Source organism: Diadema setosum, chromosome 3, assembly GCF_964275005.1.
Source record: "Diadema setosum chromosome 3, eeDiaSeto1, whole genome shotgun sequence".
Classification (NCBI taxonomy): domain Eukaryota; kingdom Metazoa; phylum Echinodermata; class Echinoidea; order Diadematoida; family Diadematidae; genus Diadema; species Diadema setosum.
In genome coordinates this window covers 22,866,969-22,889,047 of record NC_092687.1, presented here as the reverse complement: position 1 = coordinate 22,889,047, position 22,079 = coordinate 22,866,969, and the positions used below count along the sequence as shown (strand labels likewise).

General features: G+C 38.3%; 1 protein-coding gene across 1 annotated transcript; it reads left to right on the top strand.

The window, feature by feature from the left end:
• Nucleotides 1-3,524: 3,524 nt before the first annotated feature.
• Nucleotides 3,525-19,239, top strand: LOC140226281 (steroid 17-alpha-hydroxylase/17,20 lyase-like). Its single transcript, XM_072306778.1, has 9 exons — nt 3,525-3,696; nt 7,888-8,061; nt 9,569-9,662; nt 10,405-10,563; nt 14,147-14,358; nt 15,103-15,225; nt 16,315-16,554; nt 17,411-17,509; nt 18,983-19,239. The coding sequence occupies exons 1-9, from the start codon at nt 3,525-3,527 to the stop codon at nt 19,237-19,239; spliced, it is 1,530 nt and encodes a 509-aa protein (XP_072162879.1).
• Nucleotides 19,240-22,079: the final 2,840 nt, after the last annotated feature.

Genomic DNA, 22,079 nt, shown 5'->3' with positions numbered 1-22,079 from the left:
GTATGTATGTATGTGTGTATGTAATTATAGATCAATATCTGTGTGTTATATGTATGAACGTAAGTGTGTAGGCCTACAGAGCTACCAAGTCTCACGCATTCTGCGTGAGACTCGAGCATTTAGGGCCTGTCTCACGCAGGGCACCCATTTTTCTCACGCATCGGGTGAAGTCTGCAATTTGTGCCAAAAATAAGGAGCATAGCTCAAAGGATTCAAGTGATAGTTGCAATTGAAGGTATATTTCCCTTTTGTCTTTCAAAATTAGTAAGAAATAGTCACTTAAGTATGCACCAGATCGCATCATTAAGAGCTAATAATTCTAAAAAAAGCTCCCTACCATGGGAGGGGTGACACCCTCTTCGTTCGCGTGCGCATGGGCGCGAGTGCTGAAACGCCGAGCCATGAAAATCTCATTCATAAAAGTTTTTTGAACTCTGCATCTCTGGGCCTATGCAAATATATACGTATGCATACGTAATGTTCACATTGAAATGAGCAATGACGTAGAGTCATGGGACCTCGAATGCCTCCTGATAACTTGTTTAGTTTGTCTGGACCTTTGATCAATACATTCTTCACCATCCGTCTGTGTCAACTTCAACTCAGCCGTACGTGCTGCAAATTTTTTGTCCAATGTTGCAATAACCATGGATAAGGCACATCCTATAGTGCGGCTCTGTCACGAAGCCTAAACTAGTCAGCTCTTCGACAGGGCGTAGGCAAGCACGGGTGAGTACGCCTTTGATTCGCTCCTAGTAATGTAATCGTTTCCTTTTAAATTGCTCCATCCCAAAAACCTTGCAACATCTCTTTTCCTACCTCGTTAGGTAAATTTCTCTTGCCTAATTATAATTGTGTATATATACTGCACAAGTGACGTTTGCTCGCTCAGGCAAGTCTCCAGTGGTAAGTTTCGGGGTTACCATGGCTATAGTTGTCACATCAGCAACATCATCGCGTATTACTCATTTAAAAACAGAAGTGTAAGGTTGCCGTGGATTACTAGATAGATAGATAGATCTCATAATGATAGAAATCATTCTCGTAGGACAATCACCTCCTAAACGCATTTTGAGTAATGGTATCCAAATTGATGACTTTCCAAAGATCGCAGAAGAATTCAGTAACTACATTGTTGATATAGGAAAACGTTTTACAGACAACGTTCCTGATTTAGATATTCAATTTTGATTTTTTTTTTTTTCCATTTAACAGATTCAGACAAACCCCTATCGTTATTCTTTATCCCTGCAACAGAAGTTAAACCTAGAAATATTCTACTTTTGAAATCTAAGAAAACCTGTTGTTACGATAGTATTACAACTTTCTGTCGTAAATCGTTAATGAAAATGATCCTCTGTAACACACTATCTTGACTGCATGACACTGTTCCGGAAAATTTAAAATTATATGTTACAGATTGTCTGTTTTCTACAGGAAATACATTTTCAGAATACATCGAAAATGTTCTTTAATGGAAAAATAAGGTTTATAACACCATGATTTAAAAATCATTGTGCTATGCTTTTAAAGGAACCAGGACATCAAATATTATGCAAGGATGTGATAAGGCCATGTTATATAGCACTGCAATGTAGTAGGCAAAATGTAGTTTCGATATTGAAGACACCGTTTTACTTTGGTTTAAGGGTAAACTGAAATTGTTCATAGTACTCAATGAAACTGATTATTTGAGTGAAAGTTTTATTGTCATATGTTAATACTAGTGCTTTATAATGGGTAAATAAATGAACCATTCGGTTAGATTTTCTGTACGTTGCATTCATGTTTTGGCTGGACAAACATTTGGTCCACTCTTGATTATTGCACCGGGTTAACCGTACACGAGTTACAGATTCATTCTACCGAAAAATAGTTACTGGCGATCAGAGTGGTATTTGTTACGTAAGAGTGATAGTTTATTTTCATCTTACTCAACCCTGTTAAAAGAGATACCTTCTTGCCTTTTCGACACAATTTGTTGAGGAAAAAGGAAAAAATAAGTGAGGTCACGGGCACCGGAAGTGGGGGGAGGGGGGCAGAGGGGCTACTTACCCCCTCCCCCCCCCCAAAAAAAAAAATTATATATATATATATATATATATAGATAGATAGATAAATAGATATATGCATATTTGAGGGGGCAACAAAACGAGTTTTTGCCCCCCCCCCCCCCCATGTGTCTCTGTAACAAATAATTAAGACAAATTTCTTGTCTAGAACTTGTCAATTTCATTATGCGAAATTTTCGCCCCTAACGGGCCATTTACACTTAAAAGTAAATCTAGTGCATAATAGCCTCGCGTCCGTCGACGAATGTGCCCCTGAAACATTCCCTTAGTAAATCTTTTCATTTTGTCTTTTATTTTAAGCTTTCTAACAATATAAGAATAATTTTTCATTACTCTAACAATGCGATCACATTTAAACTTTTAATGAATACATTTGTGACTAAAACCGAATGTCAAAGTGAAAGTGGCTCACAAATGTATGCTGGCCCTGACCTAGCCTATGCACGCAATGCACCCAGAGGCTAATCACCATATGATCTTAAAGGTAATGGTCAATCCCAAGATGGTGAATGAGTAACACTCTAGCGACTTTACCATGAACATTTCCAACAGTTTTGACTCATGTATAATGGATCATCGGTAGAAGCAGCTATCAGTGTACGTATACTTTAATAACGACAAGTTACGATGATTCTGAGCTCTCGCTCGCGTCGTTCGCGCATATAAATGTGTACAAATAAATGTTTCTGAAAGGATATTGTACGACAAATGTGACTTTTGCTATTTTGAGCCAATAATAGCGTAATACAAATTAAGTTGATCAGACGTGTAAGGCTAGATACCGAAGCCCTCGCCCAATCTGCCCGTACTTACATGTAGTAAAATGAATAGTTTTCATAAGTTATAATCATAGTCCTTCACAGTGTTTTTTTAACTACGTTTAATTCCCTACAAATGTGTTTTTAGATGTCACGTCGCTCCCTCGTTGAGGCCCGTAAGTTTTAATCATGTTCATTCGCAGTGATTTTGTACTCTGTTTAATTCTCTTTAATTTTTTTAATGCTCTGTAAACGCGACATTTATACTCTGCTGTTAAAAAAATTCCCTACCGTGGGAGAGGGGTATTCCGCCCTCCAACACCCTCACCCTGCTCGGTCGCTTTGCTCTATCGCCGAGGATCTCACACCGTCGCATAGATGTGCTCCCGTCGAGATTTTGCCCCCCCCCCCCCAAAAAAAAAAATGGATAAATAAATAAATAAGTAAAAATAAAAGTAAAAAGAGTGTTGCGGCGCTCTTGCTCGGATCACGTTGATAGGTATATCCTTATAATCTCTTTTGAAATTTCAAGTGGTATTACTGACTATGTCTCAAGTTAAGGAAAATTATACTATGTTCCCTGTTTTTAATATTCAAAATAGCGTTGATTAATTTAGAGCAACTGCATGCAGGTGTACCACACTACACACCGAAGAAATCGGATCAGTCAGCTACGTCAGCTGCAGTCACCACCATGATCGACTTCCTAGGAACCCTAACGGAGTCCAGTCTCGGACAGGTCAATGGGTTGACCGTCACAGCTACTCTTGGAGTCCTTCTTGTCTCCATGGCAATATGGAGCGTCAGCCGACCAAACAAGTTCCCGCCCGGGCCAAGGGGTCTTCCCATTGTGGGTAGCATTTTTGGTGAGTTAGATAGAACAGAACAATTGGTGTTGTTTTAGGGTTGGTTTAGCTTATTTTTGTATTTATTACCATCTTCTTTTAATCTTCCTTGATAGGAAGACTTTTTCCCTTTTTTGACAGTCCTGTAAGGGATTTTTGTAATTCTCTATGCTCGGCAAGCTGATTGCCTGTAGTTATTCAATCCTTTCCAACTGTACATTACACAATAAATACCTCGCAGCATTTCAGACTGATTATGTTTGATGAAAGTCTTATATTAAACAACGTTCTCATTCTTCCCTCGATAGGACCTGTATGTATGATACGGTCCGGACAACGTTGCATGATTGTCATTATAATCAAAGAGCGTTCGGTCAAAATAGGCGTAAACCTGGACATTTCTGGTAACAATCTGTTGTTGTTTTTTTATTAGGATAGGTCCAAAAATATGTCTAGAATAACATACTGAAAGTACTTATAAGTACTCCTTGAGAGTTTTCCGCGATCCGAGTGGCGTCCAAAATGACCGCCATTTCCTGAAATTCTAATAACTTTTCAACCAGGGAACCCAATGCAAAATTTAAATGTCTAAATATGTGTTTTGAAGCATGAAGAACTCAAAAAAAAAAATACATATTAAAGGATGTTGACTCACACAAGTACCGTAATCCCAGATGGCGTCCATACTGGCTGCCATTTCTTGAAATTCTTATAACCTTTCAACCAGGCAACCCAATACAAAATTTTAATGTCTAAATATATGTTTTGAAACATGAAGAACTCAATAGAATACATATTAAGTGATGTTGGCGCACACAAGTACCATAATCCAACATTGCGTCCGCAATGGCCGTCATTTCACGATATTCTTACAACCTTTCACCCAGGGAACCCAAATACAAAATTTTAATGTCTAAATATACGTTTATAGGATGAAGAACTCAATAAAGTACATATTCAAGGATGTTGACTCACACAAGTACCGTTGTCCAAGATAGCGTCCACACTGGCTGCCATTTCCTGAGATTCTTATTACCTTTCAACCAGGCAACCCAATATAATATTTAAGTGTCTATTAAAAATATGTTTTGAAACATGAAGAACTCAATAGAATACATATTAAGAGAAGTTGGCGCACACAAGTACTATAATCCAAAATTGCGTCCACAATGGCCGTCATGGCCGTCATGCTATATAACTGTATAATATACTTGTTTATTTTGTTTTTCTCTTATGTTCCGGTCATTGTTGTACCCGTGCTCACCTTCTCAATCTTAAACTCGATTTTAACTGGGACCTACTCTCAACAAGCTCGCTTTTAAGTGGGTTCCTTCATATTTCTTTAGCATTAATTCACAGATTCCAAACTTAACAGATCGACCACTATTATGTTTTATATATTTACAATATTCTATGTATGTCATGTATTTCATTTGATTTTGTTATATTTGATGTAATTTTTCATCGAGAAATATGAAAATAGATTGAAATTGAAATTGAAAAATTGAAATTTCCTGACATTCTTACAACTTTTCACCCAGGGAACCCAAATACAAAATGTTGATATCTAAATATACGTTTTTAAGGATGAAGAACTCAATAAAATACATATTAAGGGATGTTGACGCACGCAATTACCATTCTCATAGCTTTTCAACCAGGTTACCCAAATACAAAACTTAAATGTCTAAATATATGTTTTGAAACAGGTACAACACAATAAAAGAAATGTTTAAGCACGCAAGTACCGATAAGACCGCTTGAGCTCTTCCTAAAATGTAAAATGGCGTGCAAAATAGCCGGCAATAACCATTTAATCTCGCATTTATGTAAATATATATCAGTTTATGATTATCATGTGATTTTTCATCCGGAAAGTATTCCGAAAAAAAAAAATTTAAAGTATACAAATTAAATCATGTGAATGTTAAAAATCAAGGAGATGTCCTTGTAACGAATCATTTAACCATCAACTCTGTTGCTAAATAGGCAGCCTACTACAAGGCGATATATTTTACCACATTCAACTCAAGCACATGAGATGAACATTTAGTGCTAGCCCCCTTTTTTTACCAACGTATTTGATGTCTACCAGAAGATGAGTTCCATTTGAAACTGTCAATAATAACTAAGGAAGTAAAGACAATTCTTTTTGGTATCTGTACCAAATACATGTTCAAAATAAGTGCCTACATGTATATGTGCTACAAATTAATGTGTAATCTATAGCATGACAGTACATTTCTGTGGTGCAGTTTATTGCTCCACCTAAAAACATAGTGATGAAATTATATTATTCATTTCATGTAGATTACATAAATAATACATAGAAATCGGAGAATAGGACATTAATAGTTATTGGTACCTGGAGGAGGGATACTCCCCTCCCACACAAGGGAGTTTTGTTGTTGTTGTTGTTGTTTTGTTTTGTTTTGTTTTTTAGAATTGAGGATGAACATATAGTGCACACGTTTGGTAACATCTTGAATTGTTTCCATCAAAGAGTAAGAAAAATATAAAGTAGTATTCAAGGAAACGGCCAACGGTAGAGTGTGGCAGAGGGATCCCCCCCCCCCCCCCCCCATTGAGGGAGATTTTGCATTTTCAGACTTGATATTCAGACATCTGATCCACTCTATTAGTGAAATATTAGACTTTTGTTTCCCTCAAAAAAAGGAACACAAAGATAATTGGTGGAAGTGTGGGGTGGTGGGGTTGACCCCTTCACCACGAGGGAGATTTTGGTATTTTAAGAATTGGAATTCAAAGATGTGGTGCACCTTTTTGGTGATAAATTCGATATATTCTCATATTTAAAAAAAGTTAGGAAAATATGTATTCAGGATAGTGTCGGCAAGGGGAGAGTGTGGGAGGAGAATACTCTTTCACATAGGTCGGAGATTTTGGCTTTTTCCAACTTGAAATTCAGAAATTGAGCGCACTCTTTTGGTTGAATATTTGATATCTGTTTTTATCATAAAAGTGAGAAAATATGTATTATGGAAATATGCCGGGGAGGTGTAGGAGTTGATGCACACTCCCACAAGAGGGAATTTTCTTCTTTTTTCAGACCTGAAATTCTCGGGTTTGAAGGTGCCCACTGTTGATGAAATACTAGATTTTTGTGTCTATCAAAAGTGTAGGTAGAATAAAGACTAGCATATCCAAGGCAATGAGCTGGTGGAAGATGTGGGAGGGAAAATCCCTTTCCACTGGAGGGAGTGCTTGCATTTTTATATGATCGTCATTAAACGGCCTGGTGCACCCTTGACGTGTTCTATTGAGAAAATTGTCCATCCTCAAAGAGTAGATAATCCATAGTCTCAGAATCCCAAACCCCTCCAACACGAGGGAGCTTTTACACTTGAAATGAAAATAACTATATTATTTACACTTATACTTGATGCAATATTGGGGAATTGTTAATCAAAGGGGTACTTAGTTTATATCGGGGAACTGAGAGCGGAAGGGTCAGGAAGGGCGTATCACCCTCCAATACGAGGAAACTTTTACATTTTGTAAGTGAAAGATCTAGTGCACACTTTTTAATGACAAATTCAGAAATTTATCAATCTCAAAAGACATTAGTGTTCAAAGTCTTATTGAAAGGGGCCGAGCGAGGAACGTTTTGCATTTTTATGATTGTAATTCAACGATAAAGTGCATATACTTCAGGTTTAATTTGGACAACAATGATTGTACAGGCCGCCACCCCCCCCCCCCCCTTCCCCAAGAGCGTGGGAGGGGGTGGGGTGGGGATGCATCCAACCCAACCCATACCCTGGTTGTGCATATTTAAGGTAAAGATTCCGCTGAGTTTCTGAATCTCTAACATTATATTGAATTAAAAAACAGCAATGTGTTGATAGAAATGTGGGAATAAGTCGCGCGGTTTTATTGGTACTTACACGCTTCATGATCTCCGAATAAGTATTTCGTTGGGTTCCTTATGTCTCATAATATAAATTCAGACATTTCATGTGCGTATCGGGGTTACTTATTTGCAGGGTTATGAGAAAAACGGGAAATGGCCGCCATTTTGGGCACAAGGAGGGTTAAACCATTTCCGACCGTAGAATCAGTTACTGGCGCCAGCAACAGCAAATCAAATTGAATATGGATTTTTATGTTGCATTATTTTTTAATCTTATGCATTTCACTTACAACAGCCAGTTTGGTTTCTGCATCTCCATATCTTATATCATATTCAAGACATGACTGACAGCCCAGAGGTAGTGTTCGGTAAATGGGCCAAGAAGTACGGTGACATATTTGGCCTCAAGATTGGACAGCGATGGATGGTGGTTTTAAATCGCAAAGACCTTATAAAGGAGGCTGTGATAAAGCAGGGTGTGGAGTTCGCCGGACGCCCTGATCTCTACTCAAGTAAGAAAGAGTAATCATTACTTTTATCAAGAGATGTATTGGATATGATGACATGTGTCTCTGTCATGCTGCAAAATATCGCTATACTGCCTAACCCACGTTAACCCTAAGATGTTATGCTACTGATGCAAAGCACCTGTACTTATCTCTTCTCATATGAGGAAAACTCTTGTTTGTTTTTTTTGCAAAAAAAACAACGAAAGACATCTCTCAGGAGGAACACTAGCTTTTAATGGGGAAAAAAGTTTTCTAGTGAGGAGAAAAACTCTCGCTTGTTGGAAAGAACTCTTTATTGTGAAAAAAAAAAAAAAAAACCTCTCCTTAGTTGCGCACGCACTCTCTTACAAATCTTTAAAAATTCTCTCTCATGAGAAGATATTGCCTTACCGGCGAAACAATCTCTTTTGGGGGAAAATCCTCTCTTCGAAGAAAAAGTTTTTCTCGTTAAAATCTGCCCTCTTGCGTTAAAAACATGTTTCGAAGCTTCCAAACTTGACTCCATTTCTTATTTGTTTGGATTTGTTGTTGTTTCTGCCTCCGCCAAGAAGTGTCGCCGGAGGCATTATGTTTCCCGGGTTTGGGCAATGGGGTCAGAGGTCAGAGGTCAGACGTTAAGTGAAAAATATAAAATTTTAATTTTTTACTCCATGTATTTGAAATGATTCAAGCTGTCTTCATGAAACTTACTATAATACATGCACTGCCTGAAATTTATTCTCTTTGGAATTTTTCTGTCAAAAGGTCAAGGGCCAAAGGTCACCTTAAAATGCTAAAACTGTACTATTCAATGCTGAAATTACATATATACATTATTTTCTCCATATACTGAAAATGAATGACTGCATATTCAATTCTTGCCGTATAACAAAACTTGGTACATGTATATGTATACGTTGCCACACAATTATTATGTAGGAAAAGTTTGGGCCATTGGGTGAAAGGTTTAGTAAAATGCTAAAATTTCACCCACTATCTGTATTTTAAAAGTGACCTTAAGTGTTGTGAAAATTGGTGTATGCTTACTAGAATACGATTATTTGCTAATCAGGTCATAATGTTGTCTCACATTGTCAATAAACTATACTGTAAACCTACTGGGATAATGCGATATGGCAGAGACATACCAGGCGCCGTATATAGTGATATTTCTAGTTTTTTAATCTTTTTTGATATGTTATTATAGTAATGTTTTTGAAGGTGGGAAAACATTTGCTTTATCGGAAATTGGAATAAAGTTCCCATTCATTTGATAGTTATTTAGAAAAACAGGAGTAGTAGATGATTATCAGTACAAGAATCGAAGGTAATGAGTCTATTTCAGTTGTGGTGATAATCACGAAGTGTTGTGCAGAATATAAGTGCAGTCATGTACCGGATATCATGTATACGGTACTTGAGTCGGTACTTGTAGCACGTGTGGGGATGTTCAAAGAGGAGGAGCTAAAGTTTCATTTCCTTAACTCCAGATGAAACCATGTTATCATCGCTTTTTGATATATTGTCGCAGTGGAGCTGTTCACGGATGGGTTTAAGGATATTGCCTTCAGCACGTACTCTGACACGTGGAAGCTTCATCGGAAACTAGGACACACGGCACTCAGGTACAACAATGGGACGATTTACTTTATACTCCTAAGGTAGTCTTATTTCAAGGCGCACGAGAAAACTGTGTCAGAAATTAGATCATGCTTGAAAAGAGTCAATATCTAAAAGATTCACCATGTTCACTATCAAAACACGGATGTTATGAAAATCAGTTTGTCCCGTAAAAGCAGTCGATTAGAGGAAATATCGGCAGAAGTTTACAAGGTATCACGGCAAGTATGCTGTGTTAGTCGCCATTTGATTATGTAATGATTCATCTAATATTCCACGACAACATGCCTTGATGTCTCGGGGTCATCCAACAAGTTAGACATTGAAAAAAAGGCCATGAGTCATACACCCACGAGTCATACGGGCCGCGAGCAAGACACTATGCAAATAAGCCCAACGATCTCGATAAGCAACGTGATGTAATGTCGAGTTCATGGACCCTTTTTGCCCAGTGTGGAGCTCGTGGGCCTTATTAATCTAGTGTCTGAGCTCGTGGACTTTTTTGACTGGTGAGCTTGTTTGGTTGGTATCTTACTTTTAGGTCGATTTTGCCAGACGTCGAGTTCTTGGGGTTGTTCATTTCGTGGGCTGTATGGACTCGTGATGGTCGAGCTCGTGACACGCTCCCGTATGACTCGTGGCTATATATAGAGTTCCCGATGTCTCACGCCAAATGATCCTAGTCTATCTTGCATAAAAAATACAATCTTATATCATTTGTTAAGGATTTTCATTTCTATTATCAAGGCACTTTGCGACCGGAAAGCCCCTGCAAAAGCTGGTCTCCAGCGTGTACCCGAAGGTGGAGAAGGAGCTGGCCGAGAATGGCGGGAAACCGATCGACCCGCGACTCCTCCTCACCCTGATCATGTACAATGTCCTCTCGCAGATGTGCTTTGGAAAGAGGTATTACATATACGACATGAGCACGGGTGATCTTAGCAAGGAGGTCTCTCCGTGGTCTTTGTAACACATACAAAATAAGCACTTACGCACACGTGATGTGTATCGATTTGTAAATGTTATGTGATGTTTATATTAGTGATATGTTGTAACTGATTGTCAAAATGCCCTTCATCGACAAAAAAAAAGATATAATCTTTCCACGGATTTCTTAAAAATGTAGTCATGTTGTAGCTGACAATTTAAGCTTTTGGAATGTGCCCTTTTTATTGCATGTGCGGATCACGTCTTTGAAAATGGTTGAAATTGAAACTCAGCCTTGAAGCAATACGTATTTTATATGGGCATAACATGAAACGTATCGTCCGCAAGATATCATGTTTGAATCCCTGTATTTTGATGAATATCTCAAAAGATTGCGCGGCCATCCAGTCATCTCAGTTACGGATTAAAAGAATCATCTGATTTTTCAGTCTTGACAAATTTCGGATCTAGTCCGAACTAAATTTCCATTGAAATCTGATTAAAATGTGTATAACTAAAATAAGAAAGACAGAGGGAGATAATGAAAGAAGAAGGGAGGAAGGAAAGTGAAGAATGAAGGAGGAGGTTAAATTTGTGCTTAATATTGAAAGCTGGGGAGAGACACTAGTAAAAACAAAAAGCGATGTAACCGAATGATTCTTCTTCATCATTTCCTTTCATCTTTTTACATCTGGATATTTCTGGATACATAATCTATTTGGAGAGAAAAATATAAAGAAAATTTAAATACTTTGTCAATACCCAGAAAGCAGTCCTCCGTTGGGCCTACGTTGACAAAGGTCGAAACGGTCGCAGTCGTTAAGCTAACGTTGGCCAACGTTGGGCCACTGTCTTTATGGTCGTCTGTGATGCACGGTTGATATTGGTTGTATCGTATGAGTAGAGGTGCAAAATTAATAAATGCATCTATATTTATTGTTTCAATTTCAAGAACGACTTCATGTAGCTGGTTTTCAGTTCTGTAATCCAGAGATGACGACTTACTCCGAACAATAACGTCGGTTGTGTGTATGCGCCGATCGACAGTTGTATTTATTTAATGTTGTAACTTTATTGAATGGATGAATCAGAACTTACATCTATTGGCTACGTATGTTGGGTCAACGTTGGCAATGATCGGCAAAGACGAAGTTTGGAAACTAACGTTGGCACAAAGTTCGGCCATTGTCTCACTTTTGTCACTGATGCACAGTGGATATTAGTCGGTTAGCCTACGTTGGGCCAACGTTGGCAATTGCCGGCATGGTCGCAGTAACGTTGGCTTAACACTGGACCACTGTCTCACTTTTGCCACTGATGCACGGTGGAAATAGGTTGAGTATCCTACGTTTGGCAAACGTTTGTGATGATCGTCATTGCCGTAGTTGGTAATCTGACGTTAGTGCAACGTTGGGCCGTTGCCTTTCTATTGTCAATAATGAATCACGGTGGATAGACGTTGGTTATCTTATATTGGTCCAACGTTGGCAGTGATCGGCAATTTCGAGGTCGGTGAACGTTGTTGGGCCATCGTTTTACTTTTGTAATTGATGCACGGTGATCGTTAGTAGCCAACGTGAGCAAAGGTCTGCGAGATCAAAGTCCTTGAACTAACATTGGCACAACTTTGGGTCAACGTCTTACTTTTGTCACTGAGGTACGATGGATGCTGGTTGGGTTTCCTACCGTGGGCCAGCGGTCATGGCGGTAGCAATGGTCGGCCAGATCATAGTTTGTGACCAGATTGTATATCATTTAAGGAAAGATTGCAAAAATATTCAAGGGATTGGGTTTCGGACTTATTTTTTCTTAATGATATTTCTTTGATATGACGAGAAACATCTTAGGAAATATGAATTTGTTTGAACTTGATTACATAACTTAAAGGGGAATTTAATATTTATTTGATTAAAACTGGTTTTTAAATGGCTAACATATCTTAAACAAAGCAATCCTGATGAAAGGTGGAACTCAACTTTGTATTTCTCTTAGAATGATTTGCTCATTAATTTTTGATAGAGTGCCTTCTAGGTATCTTGCAATAAGTTGAAAGCTGAATCCTCACCTCAACCAGACTCTACCATTCCCTCAAACCAATAGTTATTTGCTTACGTTTGAATGACTGAGACATAAGCTAGTTACAACTGTTGCTAGGATATTGCTAAATGCTAGCTCATTGGCAAAGAGTATAGTTATTTTTTTAGCACACGTTTGGGTGATTATAGCATGTGTCATGTATAACAGTGTCCATATTGTCAAAATGTTAAGCAATATGACAGAGAGTTGAAGTCAGTGTCGGTTCAATGGCTCAATATTGGCATGAACTTGAATGTGGTTGGTGTAGCATTGCTATGATGCTTTAGTACGTTCTGTATAAAGTTGGCCTATAGTTCGATGAAGTCATTACAAGGTGGAAAGGTGGTTATTACGCGTGCGTTGGTCCAATGTTAGGATAACGTCAATATTCATCCTGAACATTTATAAGGGAGAATCTGCCGTTTTAAAACTATAGTGAAAATATGTCAAACATCTTTAATTCAAAAAGTATTTACACCGAGATTAAACTTTAAACTGCTTAAGGAAGAGCTTACAGTTATTCACAATTTCAACTTCTATGTGTAATGAAGAGGTGAAAGATATTTCAATTCTCCACGTCATTACCACGTGGAAAATGGTTTGTATAACGTTGAGCAAACGTTAGGATAACGTCATAGAATGTTCTACGATTTACAGTAGTTAAAAGACGTTTAATCAAGTAGTCGTGCTAGGACAAGACTATAAGCTGTCTTAGAAATTGCAGTTACATTATTGCTTTGTTTTTTCACAATTTCCAATTGTGTTACGAAGATGTGTTTTCATTTTCATGAAGTGTAATAACGGCTAATATGGTTAGTAAATATGTTTCAAAGCACTGCCACTATGAAAGTGTCACTTTATAAAACTAGGGTTATGCACTTATCTGTTAGAAAAAATATACTAACAAGAATAGAATGTACAGAATTGACCAGATAGCAATACTACGCTGTCTCAACTTCAAAGACAAGACGTTGGCTCATTTTTTTTTCTTGCCAATCCACTGTTAGCCCGCCGGCCAGAGTGACGTTGGACAATTGTCATGTTTATGACGGTTGGTAAACATTGTAACAACGTCGGTCTGACGCCAAGCTTTCACTGTTAGGCCATTGTTGGCCCGTCGGCCAAAGTGATATTGCACCAACGTCAAGTCTCTGATGTAGGGCGCATGTACAAGCGTGATGTCGGACCAATATTGGGCCGACGGTGCATTCAAATTGGAAAATAATGGTTGATATAACGTTGGTCTAACATTGTACAGACCTTTGTCCAACGTCAAACTTCACGTGGGCCAATGTTGGCCAGACGGCTGAAATGACATTGGACCAACATGTTGGTCCAACGGGATTGGGCCAATGCACAATTGCTATATTATGCGTAATATGTACCTACCCAATTCTCAATATTGAAATGATCCTCCGAAATGCTTTCTTTGCGCCCTATTCATCTCGATTCACTTTCAAATATATCGCGATCTTTGTCAATCCAGCTACGCCCTTCACGACCCCAACGTTGAGGAATGGATGCAGGTGAATGACGAGCTCAACGCCAATTTCGGTCTTGGTCTTGCAGCCGACTACTTCTCCTGGGCCAAGTACGTCCCTACAAGCGGGCCACGTTTGATGAAGGATCTCACAAAAGACTTCGAGAAATTCATCAAATCCGAACTGGCACAACATAAACGGCAAGCCTACGACCCAGGTAAACTTTGTTGCAATTTTGAGTGAAATATTGTAGCAACACAATTAGAATTACGATCATTTTTGACTACGTACCACTAAGGAAACACTGAATCCTTGTAAGCGAAGGACTGGGAAGTGACGATACAGTCCCTTGCCTAGGGAACTGAGCAAACCACTGCTGTTTGTATACATGATAAGTAGAAACACACGCACATCACTTGTACACGTACAAGTGATTACATGTATTGTGAATGTTTTAATGCTGTAAATATAAAATCAAGGAGATATACTACTTCCTTGGTTACTATTATTACTAAGATTACCAACCGTGACCAAGGTGATCCTACTTCAAAAAACAGCTTCAGTCAGGTTTCTTTCTCGGCTCCTCTGGCTGGCCGACAATCACTAAGTTCTGGTGGAAAGAATAGTGTGAAACTGTTGGTGAGGTACTTAAATTGTATGCAGTTGACTAGATTTTGATCTCATCTTATCGGTAGGCAATAATTTTATCGAATGAAGTAGATTCATCTTTCCAAGGAACATTCAAATAAACGAGGATAAGAACGTTTCAATATTTTATCCACTCATTATTTTAGTTCTTGAATTTCTCAATCATGACACTTGTCTGTAGCACAGATATACTGCTTTTTCTTAAGATCAAGATCAAAATATGATGTATCATGGTCGCAGGGTCCTATACAACACGCTAGCAAACTGGCATGATGAATAAGTTAAGATTTATTCCTTCACTATCTTTTTTTAGACAACATCAGTGATTTCTACAGCATGTTGCTCAAGGCCCAAGAAGACGCAAAGCGAGCAGGGGAGGACGTGGATAAATTGACTGATGTCCATATCCTGCAGACACTCCTGGACATATTTTCCGGTAAAGACACAAACCGAAATTCTATAGTGTTGTTTATGTAAAACCCGGAATTAATATGTTCGATCTTAAGACAGTTCGCAGTATTTCTAATTATTTCTTAATCAGTTTACATACGTTATGTTGTTAACAGTTCTTCACGTTCCCAGTCATTGCACATTCTCAATCGAGCGTACGAATACCGTCGAACAGTTTTAGACAGGGGCGTCACCAGCTTTTTTCAAGGGGGGTGCGTTTATATTTCTGGTTCCACTTCTGCGTTTCATCAGTTAACAAGCAAAAAAAAAAACCACCAAAAAGAGCCTTCAGCGCAACTTTCTGATTCCACTTCTAATTTCTTCAGCTGATAAGCAAAAAAAAAGGGGGGGTGCGTTCACACCCACGCACCCACCCCCTGGTGACACCCATATTAGATAGCCCACGATGACGTCAAAACCATGTGCATCACTTTCACTTTTTATGCTTTCTACCAAACCTATGGGGTGTTTTCCGTTCTTGGCTTGTATGAATGGCAGCTTACATCCAAGCTGTTTTATAAAACAATTGAAATTTTGTCTCAATTCGTGTAGGCTATAAATGAGCAAGATTTCGCATTCAGTGAATAGAAGTAAGCTGAATTAAACGTTTCATCTTGTGCCTCTTACGAAATCTCGTAATGATCAGCGAATGCACCCAATGTAAACTTCTGTTAAGTTCAGTTCGGAACGCTGCTAATCTTTCATTTTCTATTATCTCATGTCAAATTTGCCCTCCTTTGAAAATATTATGCATTTAACTTCATTCTCAATACAATCGTGTGAATATAGGTAGTGTTGTCCACTTTCCTTTTATTGTTCACAAAGGAACTATGCAATCAGTTCTTTCGAGCATAATGGTTTTTACTTGTTGGTGCGCCTAAACCCATGCGTGATGAAGGGATATCATGAAAATCTAATGGAAACTGTGTGCTGTTTTATAAATTTATAAACAAGTCTTTGCTTCCCACAATTTCTTTTCTGAATATCTTGCTTTCGTAATACTGCTTTGGCAGTGAATAAATCTTCTCGTGTTGGTCTCCTTTGTGTGTTTGTTGTTTTGTGCGAATGCATCCAGCTGGGACACAGACTACCATTGACACTTTGTACTGGGCTTTTGCCTTGATGTCCGAGAACCCCGGGATTCAGAAGAAGGCCCAGGCAGAGATCGACTCCGTGGTCGGCCGTGATCGAGTGCCAACCATTGAGGACCGTGGGACGCTGCCGTACACGGAGGCCACTTTGTATGAGGTGATGAGGTACAGCACGATCGGTCCTGTCTCCCTGCCGCATGCTGCCATGTGTGATGCCAAAATACGTGAGTATTAATCGTCAGGTTCTTCAAATTCATTCGTCACCTTCTAAAAATAGCTAAGTAATGACTAAAAGCTGCAGTACCTCCTAAAACACTAGCGAAAGATACAAAAGGAATATATTTTGGGGATGAACTACTTCCAGTGTGGAAGTATGGAATGATTAGCTATACATTTCTGATCAAGTAGTGTACTTCCATTTTATTGTAATTCCAAGTCACCTACACAAAAAAGAGGAATCAAATACACTTTTTTTTTTCTAATCCTAGCACTGTATATCTCTCACTCTCTAGCACTTTCTATACCAAAACGATTTCCTGAAAGGAAAATAGTAAATGCAGTACATGCCAAAGTGAAATTATTTTTGTTGTTGTTGCTGAATCGTTTGCTTTTACCATTCAATTCTTACATAGAAAAGCCCCAAAGCACAATTTCTAGGGCATTATACAAAAGTCCTAATACGCCTAACAGTTTGCACACCATTATACAGTTGGATTGGAGAATTTATAATTAGAAGGCATCAAAACCATTATTCTCTATACAGTAATAATAAATATTTCATATATTCATGTATTCACTGAGGAAGCAATAATTGCTTCATACACAACGACATGGCCTCAAGACCTTGACACTGAGAGTCCTTAGTTTCCACTGAGCCACAGCTTTTACTTCTATTGGGCTACAACTTTGAGGCTTTGTTCAGCAGACCAGAGTCATTGGTGATAGTCAATATACATGTGGTACTGTTCGATATTACCTGATATGCTAAGATGATATCTAATTTCTGTATTAAACATGGTTACTTTGGTCATTGCTCATAGATGCGGTAATAATGATTCACATTCTTTTGATATGATATAGGTGATTACGTCGTCCCCAAAGGAGCTATTGTGATAACCAACATTTATTCGATGCACTTTGACCCCCAAGAGTGGGATGACCCAGACTCCTTCAAACCAGGTAGGTAATAGGACCTGGTCCTCGGGGTATTTGGGACATTTTTCTACCTGCTATTTTAGTACTTTAGGGGGTACTTTATTGAGACAGGAAAAGAACTGCAATATATATGATTTATGAGGCCCGTAAACTGGGGGGGGGGGGTCGTACTCCTCCCGCTGGCGAGTAGGTTCTGCTTGAATAGAACATTTAATTGATTACAGAGCTTACAAATATCAACTCTCCTCCCAATGGCCGCACGCTGCGGGGTGTTTGTCTTGTGTTTTTGCAACTGAAATACATGAGGTCGTAGGTTCAAATCCTGCTCGAGTATGTACGCCCATGATTTTTTATCATGGCTACTACTAAGACACTGATCAATTCAGTGCTTATTTACGTCGATGTAGGGCAATTTGTCAATCAGTTGCAATGAGTTGCAATGAAATACATGAATTGATAACGATAAATATGATAATGATCAAGATAAAAAATTTCCCAGTATTCCTCCCTTATGTGTTCAACACATGGTTGAAATTCAAATTTTAGAAATGCAAAGATCAAGTGTGTGGATCTCCCCCCTCCCACCTTCATACTGTCATCCGCCTCTGTCTCTGCATTTAGATAATTCAGATAATTTGATTCGACGATGCTAAAATCACCCATCAATTTGAACATTTATTTTGTTGGGGGGGAGGGGGTTGGTGCTTTTTCAATGCAATGATTAATAACCAACATATCTCGGGTTTTTTTATCGAAAAATTTACAAATATTGCACTCAAATGCGTCTCAGAATGTTGAATCTTTACTTTAACATTCCAAAATTTCAAATACCTGATACATATTTTTTTCCTGTTAAAGGGGGCAGAAATACGTTCATAGGGGTACATGCCCTCCACATAACTTTTCTATTTTTAGAATATAATTCAATGACCCGGTGGGCACGTTTGATGGACACAAAATCCAGGCCCTCTAATGCAAACACGGCAAAAGACCGTATGAGAGAGTAGGACTATCTTTTATCAGAAAAAGTTGATGTTCTCCATAAAGGCTTAACCTTTTTGGAGACATGCGAAACAAAGACAAATTGTTTACTCTAGTCCATGTGGTCTTCTGAGGATCGATGTTTCCCGAATGGTGGGAAAAGTGTCGACAAAGTGAGCCGCGGTTTGTTGAGATGACCAGAAGTATGACATGAAATACAGAGTATCAACAAAACGTCGTATATTGCACACGATAAAGTGTATAATCAGTAAGTGACGTCACCAGCACAACACCGCAGCACCAGAATCCAACATTGCTGCTGGACCGAAGGTACACGCAATGTCAAAGCCAAAGTATTGTGGATGATGGTGCCTCATAGTATGTCGCTAGGCGCAAGGTATCGGCACTTTCGGGATTTGTGTGAACCTGTTATCTGACTGTGAAACATTTAGACCAAGTTCAATATTAAGGTTCTGGTCAATGGATATTTTTGCGTGTTCTCACACTCCTTAACAGAGCACTTCCTTGACGAGACCGGCACAGTCCGCCAACACCCTCCCAGCTTCATGCCATTCGGAGCGGGTCGCCGTAGCTGTCTCGGTGAGGCGGTTGCTAAGGCCGACCTCTTCCTCATCTTCTCCTGGTTCCTCCAGAACTACACCTTCTCCAAGGTACCGGGCAAGGAGAGTGAGAGCCTTATCAACCTCATCCCAAAGACAATCGCTGGGCGTCTGCTGACACCATACGAAATCGTGATCAAAGAGAGGAAATAAACAATCGATAGAGTCCCTCGCCTATAACCAAAATAAGGAAATTTAAACCACTTTGGAAATGTAATCGTACGTCATGAACGCAATGCAGCTATGCCCCTTATCTTGTTATTATCAAAAACTTTAGTTATGATTTAATACCTATCAAAAACTTCAGTTATGATTTAATACCTACCCACTTATCATCGTTATTGTAACATTTTATGCTTAAGAGTTGACATAATCATTCAATTGGAATCCGCAACCTGACCATGCTGACTTTCTTGACAAGGTAATAGATATGTGAGAAAGAATTCAGATCGTGAGTGAGAGAAGATAGGAATTTGGATAGGTACAGCACTGGGAGGAGACGAAGATAAGAGAAGCAGGTTGATGAGTTCACTTTGATGGTAAAAGAAAATTATCTGTGCAAATTCATACTATGGCAATTACAGTATAACTAGGGCCCACTTAATCTTAAGAGCTGAAAACAATATTAAAGTGCTCTAACTGATACAGGCAGACAAGACATGATCCACATGACGATGTGTAGGGGAAAAAAGTTGTGTATTGAGTGTATTGATGTAATTCTTTGTATGTCCGAGAATAATTCATGAATACGTATATCATAATGTGTATACGTATATTATGTGTACGTATGTCATATGGTAGCAACTACTGGAATGATGCCTATTCATTGAATTAGAGAACGAATTTGATCATCGCATTGTATGAAATAATTGCGAAATATGATGTGGAAAGTAGATAGCCCTACATTCAAACACATGGATGAAGATCATGCAGCAGAAACTTGAATAGCAGGACTTTATTCCTAACCTATTTTAGGATATGTTTTTCGAACAAAATCAAATCACAATGTATGTTATTCCAACAGACCAACATTACGACCCTGCATCACAAAACCAACAAAAAGTCGCCAGACATGGATTTTTAGTCAAGGGCAGATTCTAAAAGAGCAGACTCTTCATATGATATATAACTGAATTCAAATGGAGTCTTCTAACCTATCTAAATATGGGAAAGAAAGCACACTCTCTAGAAAAGTGTGAACTGAGAAAATAGGCTCTGAAGTAAAGGGTCTATTCAAGCACTTAATCTTTACCAAGCCGTGCTAGCTGCGCGATGAACGGGACAAAAAACAGGATGTTAATCACCAAAGCAATACAATGAAAGGATTATCAGATTAAGCTGAAATTAAGCATGCTTTATTAACATATTCTGTCCATGATAAATGTGAACTTTCAAAGCAGTAGCATTATCGATTCTAAAGTTACTAAAGTTTAAAGTGAAGAGTGTGTACACGGTTTTTAAGAAATTGAAAAGGGGACTCTATTAGGCATATGAGTATCTGAATATAAGAACGACCCAAGTCCATGAAAGACCATTTCGAGTAAACTTAACAAAAACTTCATATTATTTTTATTTGTCCAATGAAATTCTATTTAACTGTGATGGGAAGTCAACATTGTATATACAAATTAGAACATATTATGACAATTAACATTTACATTAATTGTGGAGAGGCCATTTTGTGTGATGGACTTGGGTCGTTCTTTGAATCATACGGACTTGGGTCATTCTTTGAATCATGTACATGATATTCTGCTATAGAGATGGGAGAAGGATGAGAGAGGGCGCTATAATATGAATGTAAGAATGACCCAAGTCCTTAATTCTTACATTCATATAAGATTTGACTCATTCATTTCAGGCACTTCCGGGGGTTATTAGGATTTATCATTTATACGCAAGATGAGTCCATGCATAAGCTACAATTTCCGATGTCAAACTGAATTTGGCCAAAATTTGGACTTGGGTCGTTCTTATATTCAGGTCTTCATATCTAATCGCACTGTTCTACAAAAAAGTGCTCGAGAAAAACTGCTAAAAACACAGTTTCCTGTTTGTTTTAAGATCCCAAACTTTAACATAATGTAGAGGAAGACTTGCTCTTTCCGAAAATATGAAAAACTCAAGATTGGCTAAGTTGACCCATTTCACCTATTTTTAGTCGTCACACAAAATCACTGCATGCGATTTTTTGTTCGTTTTGTGATGCACGGTCACAAAATATTTGAAATCGTCAAAGATCCAACAAGAGTACAGAATATTATGATGACATTAGATCTAAACCTTTAAAGCAAATCATTTTGTACCACAATTCTACAATAGGACGTTTGTTTGATCTTAAATCACTCTGCACTGAACGTTGTCCTGATTCACTAAACTTACCAAAAATTATACCAATTTATTTTGAAAAAGGGTTTATCCTACTTACCTTTCAAAAATACTGTAAAACACGATACATTTGCGGCTTGATATTGTTTGCGAATTGGAGCCGACGGCCATTTTCGTGGCATGAAATTTTTGCGAATTGCCACTGGCAATCAATGCATATAGTGTACACCCGTAGGTAAGAACTTTCGCGTGCATTTTAATTTCGCGAATCTTGGCTCTCACAAAATTCGCGAAATTAAAATGCACGCGAAAATTCCTTGTTTTACAGTATGGTCTGAGTTCTTTTTTTTTCTTCTTTTTTTTTGCATGCATATCAAAACTAACTCAAAACTTGTATGTAAACAGCGATAGAACATTTTTTTTTCGATGAATAGAATTATTCACCGAGCTCAATTGGGCTTTAGCACAAGATTTTCACTGATTTTGCAATAAATGGACTTCTACAGAGAAAAATTACAAACTTGCACTCAAACAAAAATAAAAACATTATGGATTTTAGTAGAACTTTTGATACAGTCGACCGTAATGTTTTACTCGGTAAAATAGTGTTTACGAGATACAGGGCATAACTTGGTAGTAGATCAAAGGTGATATCTAAAATCGGC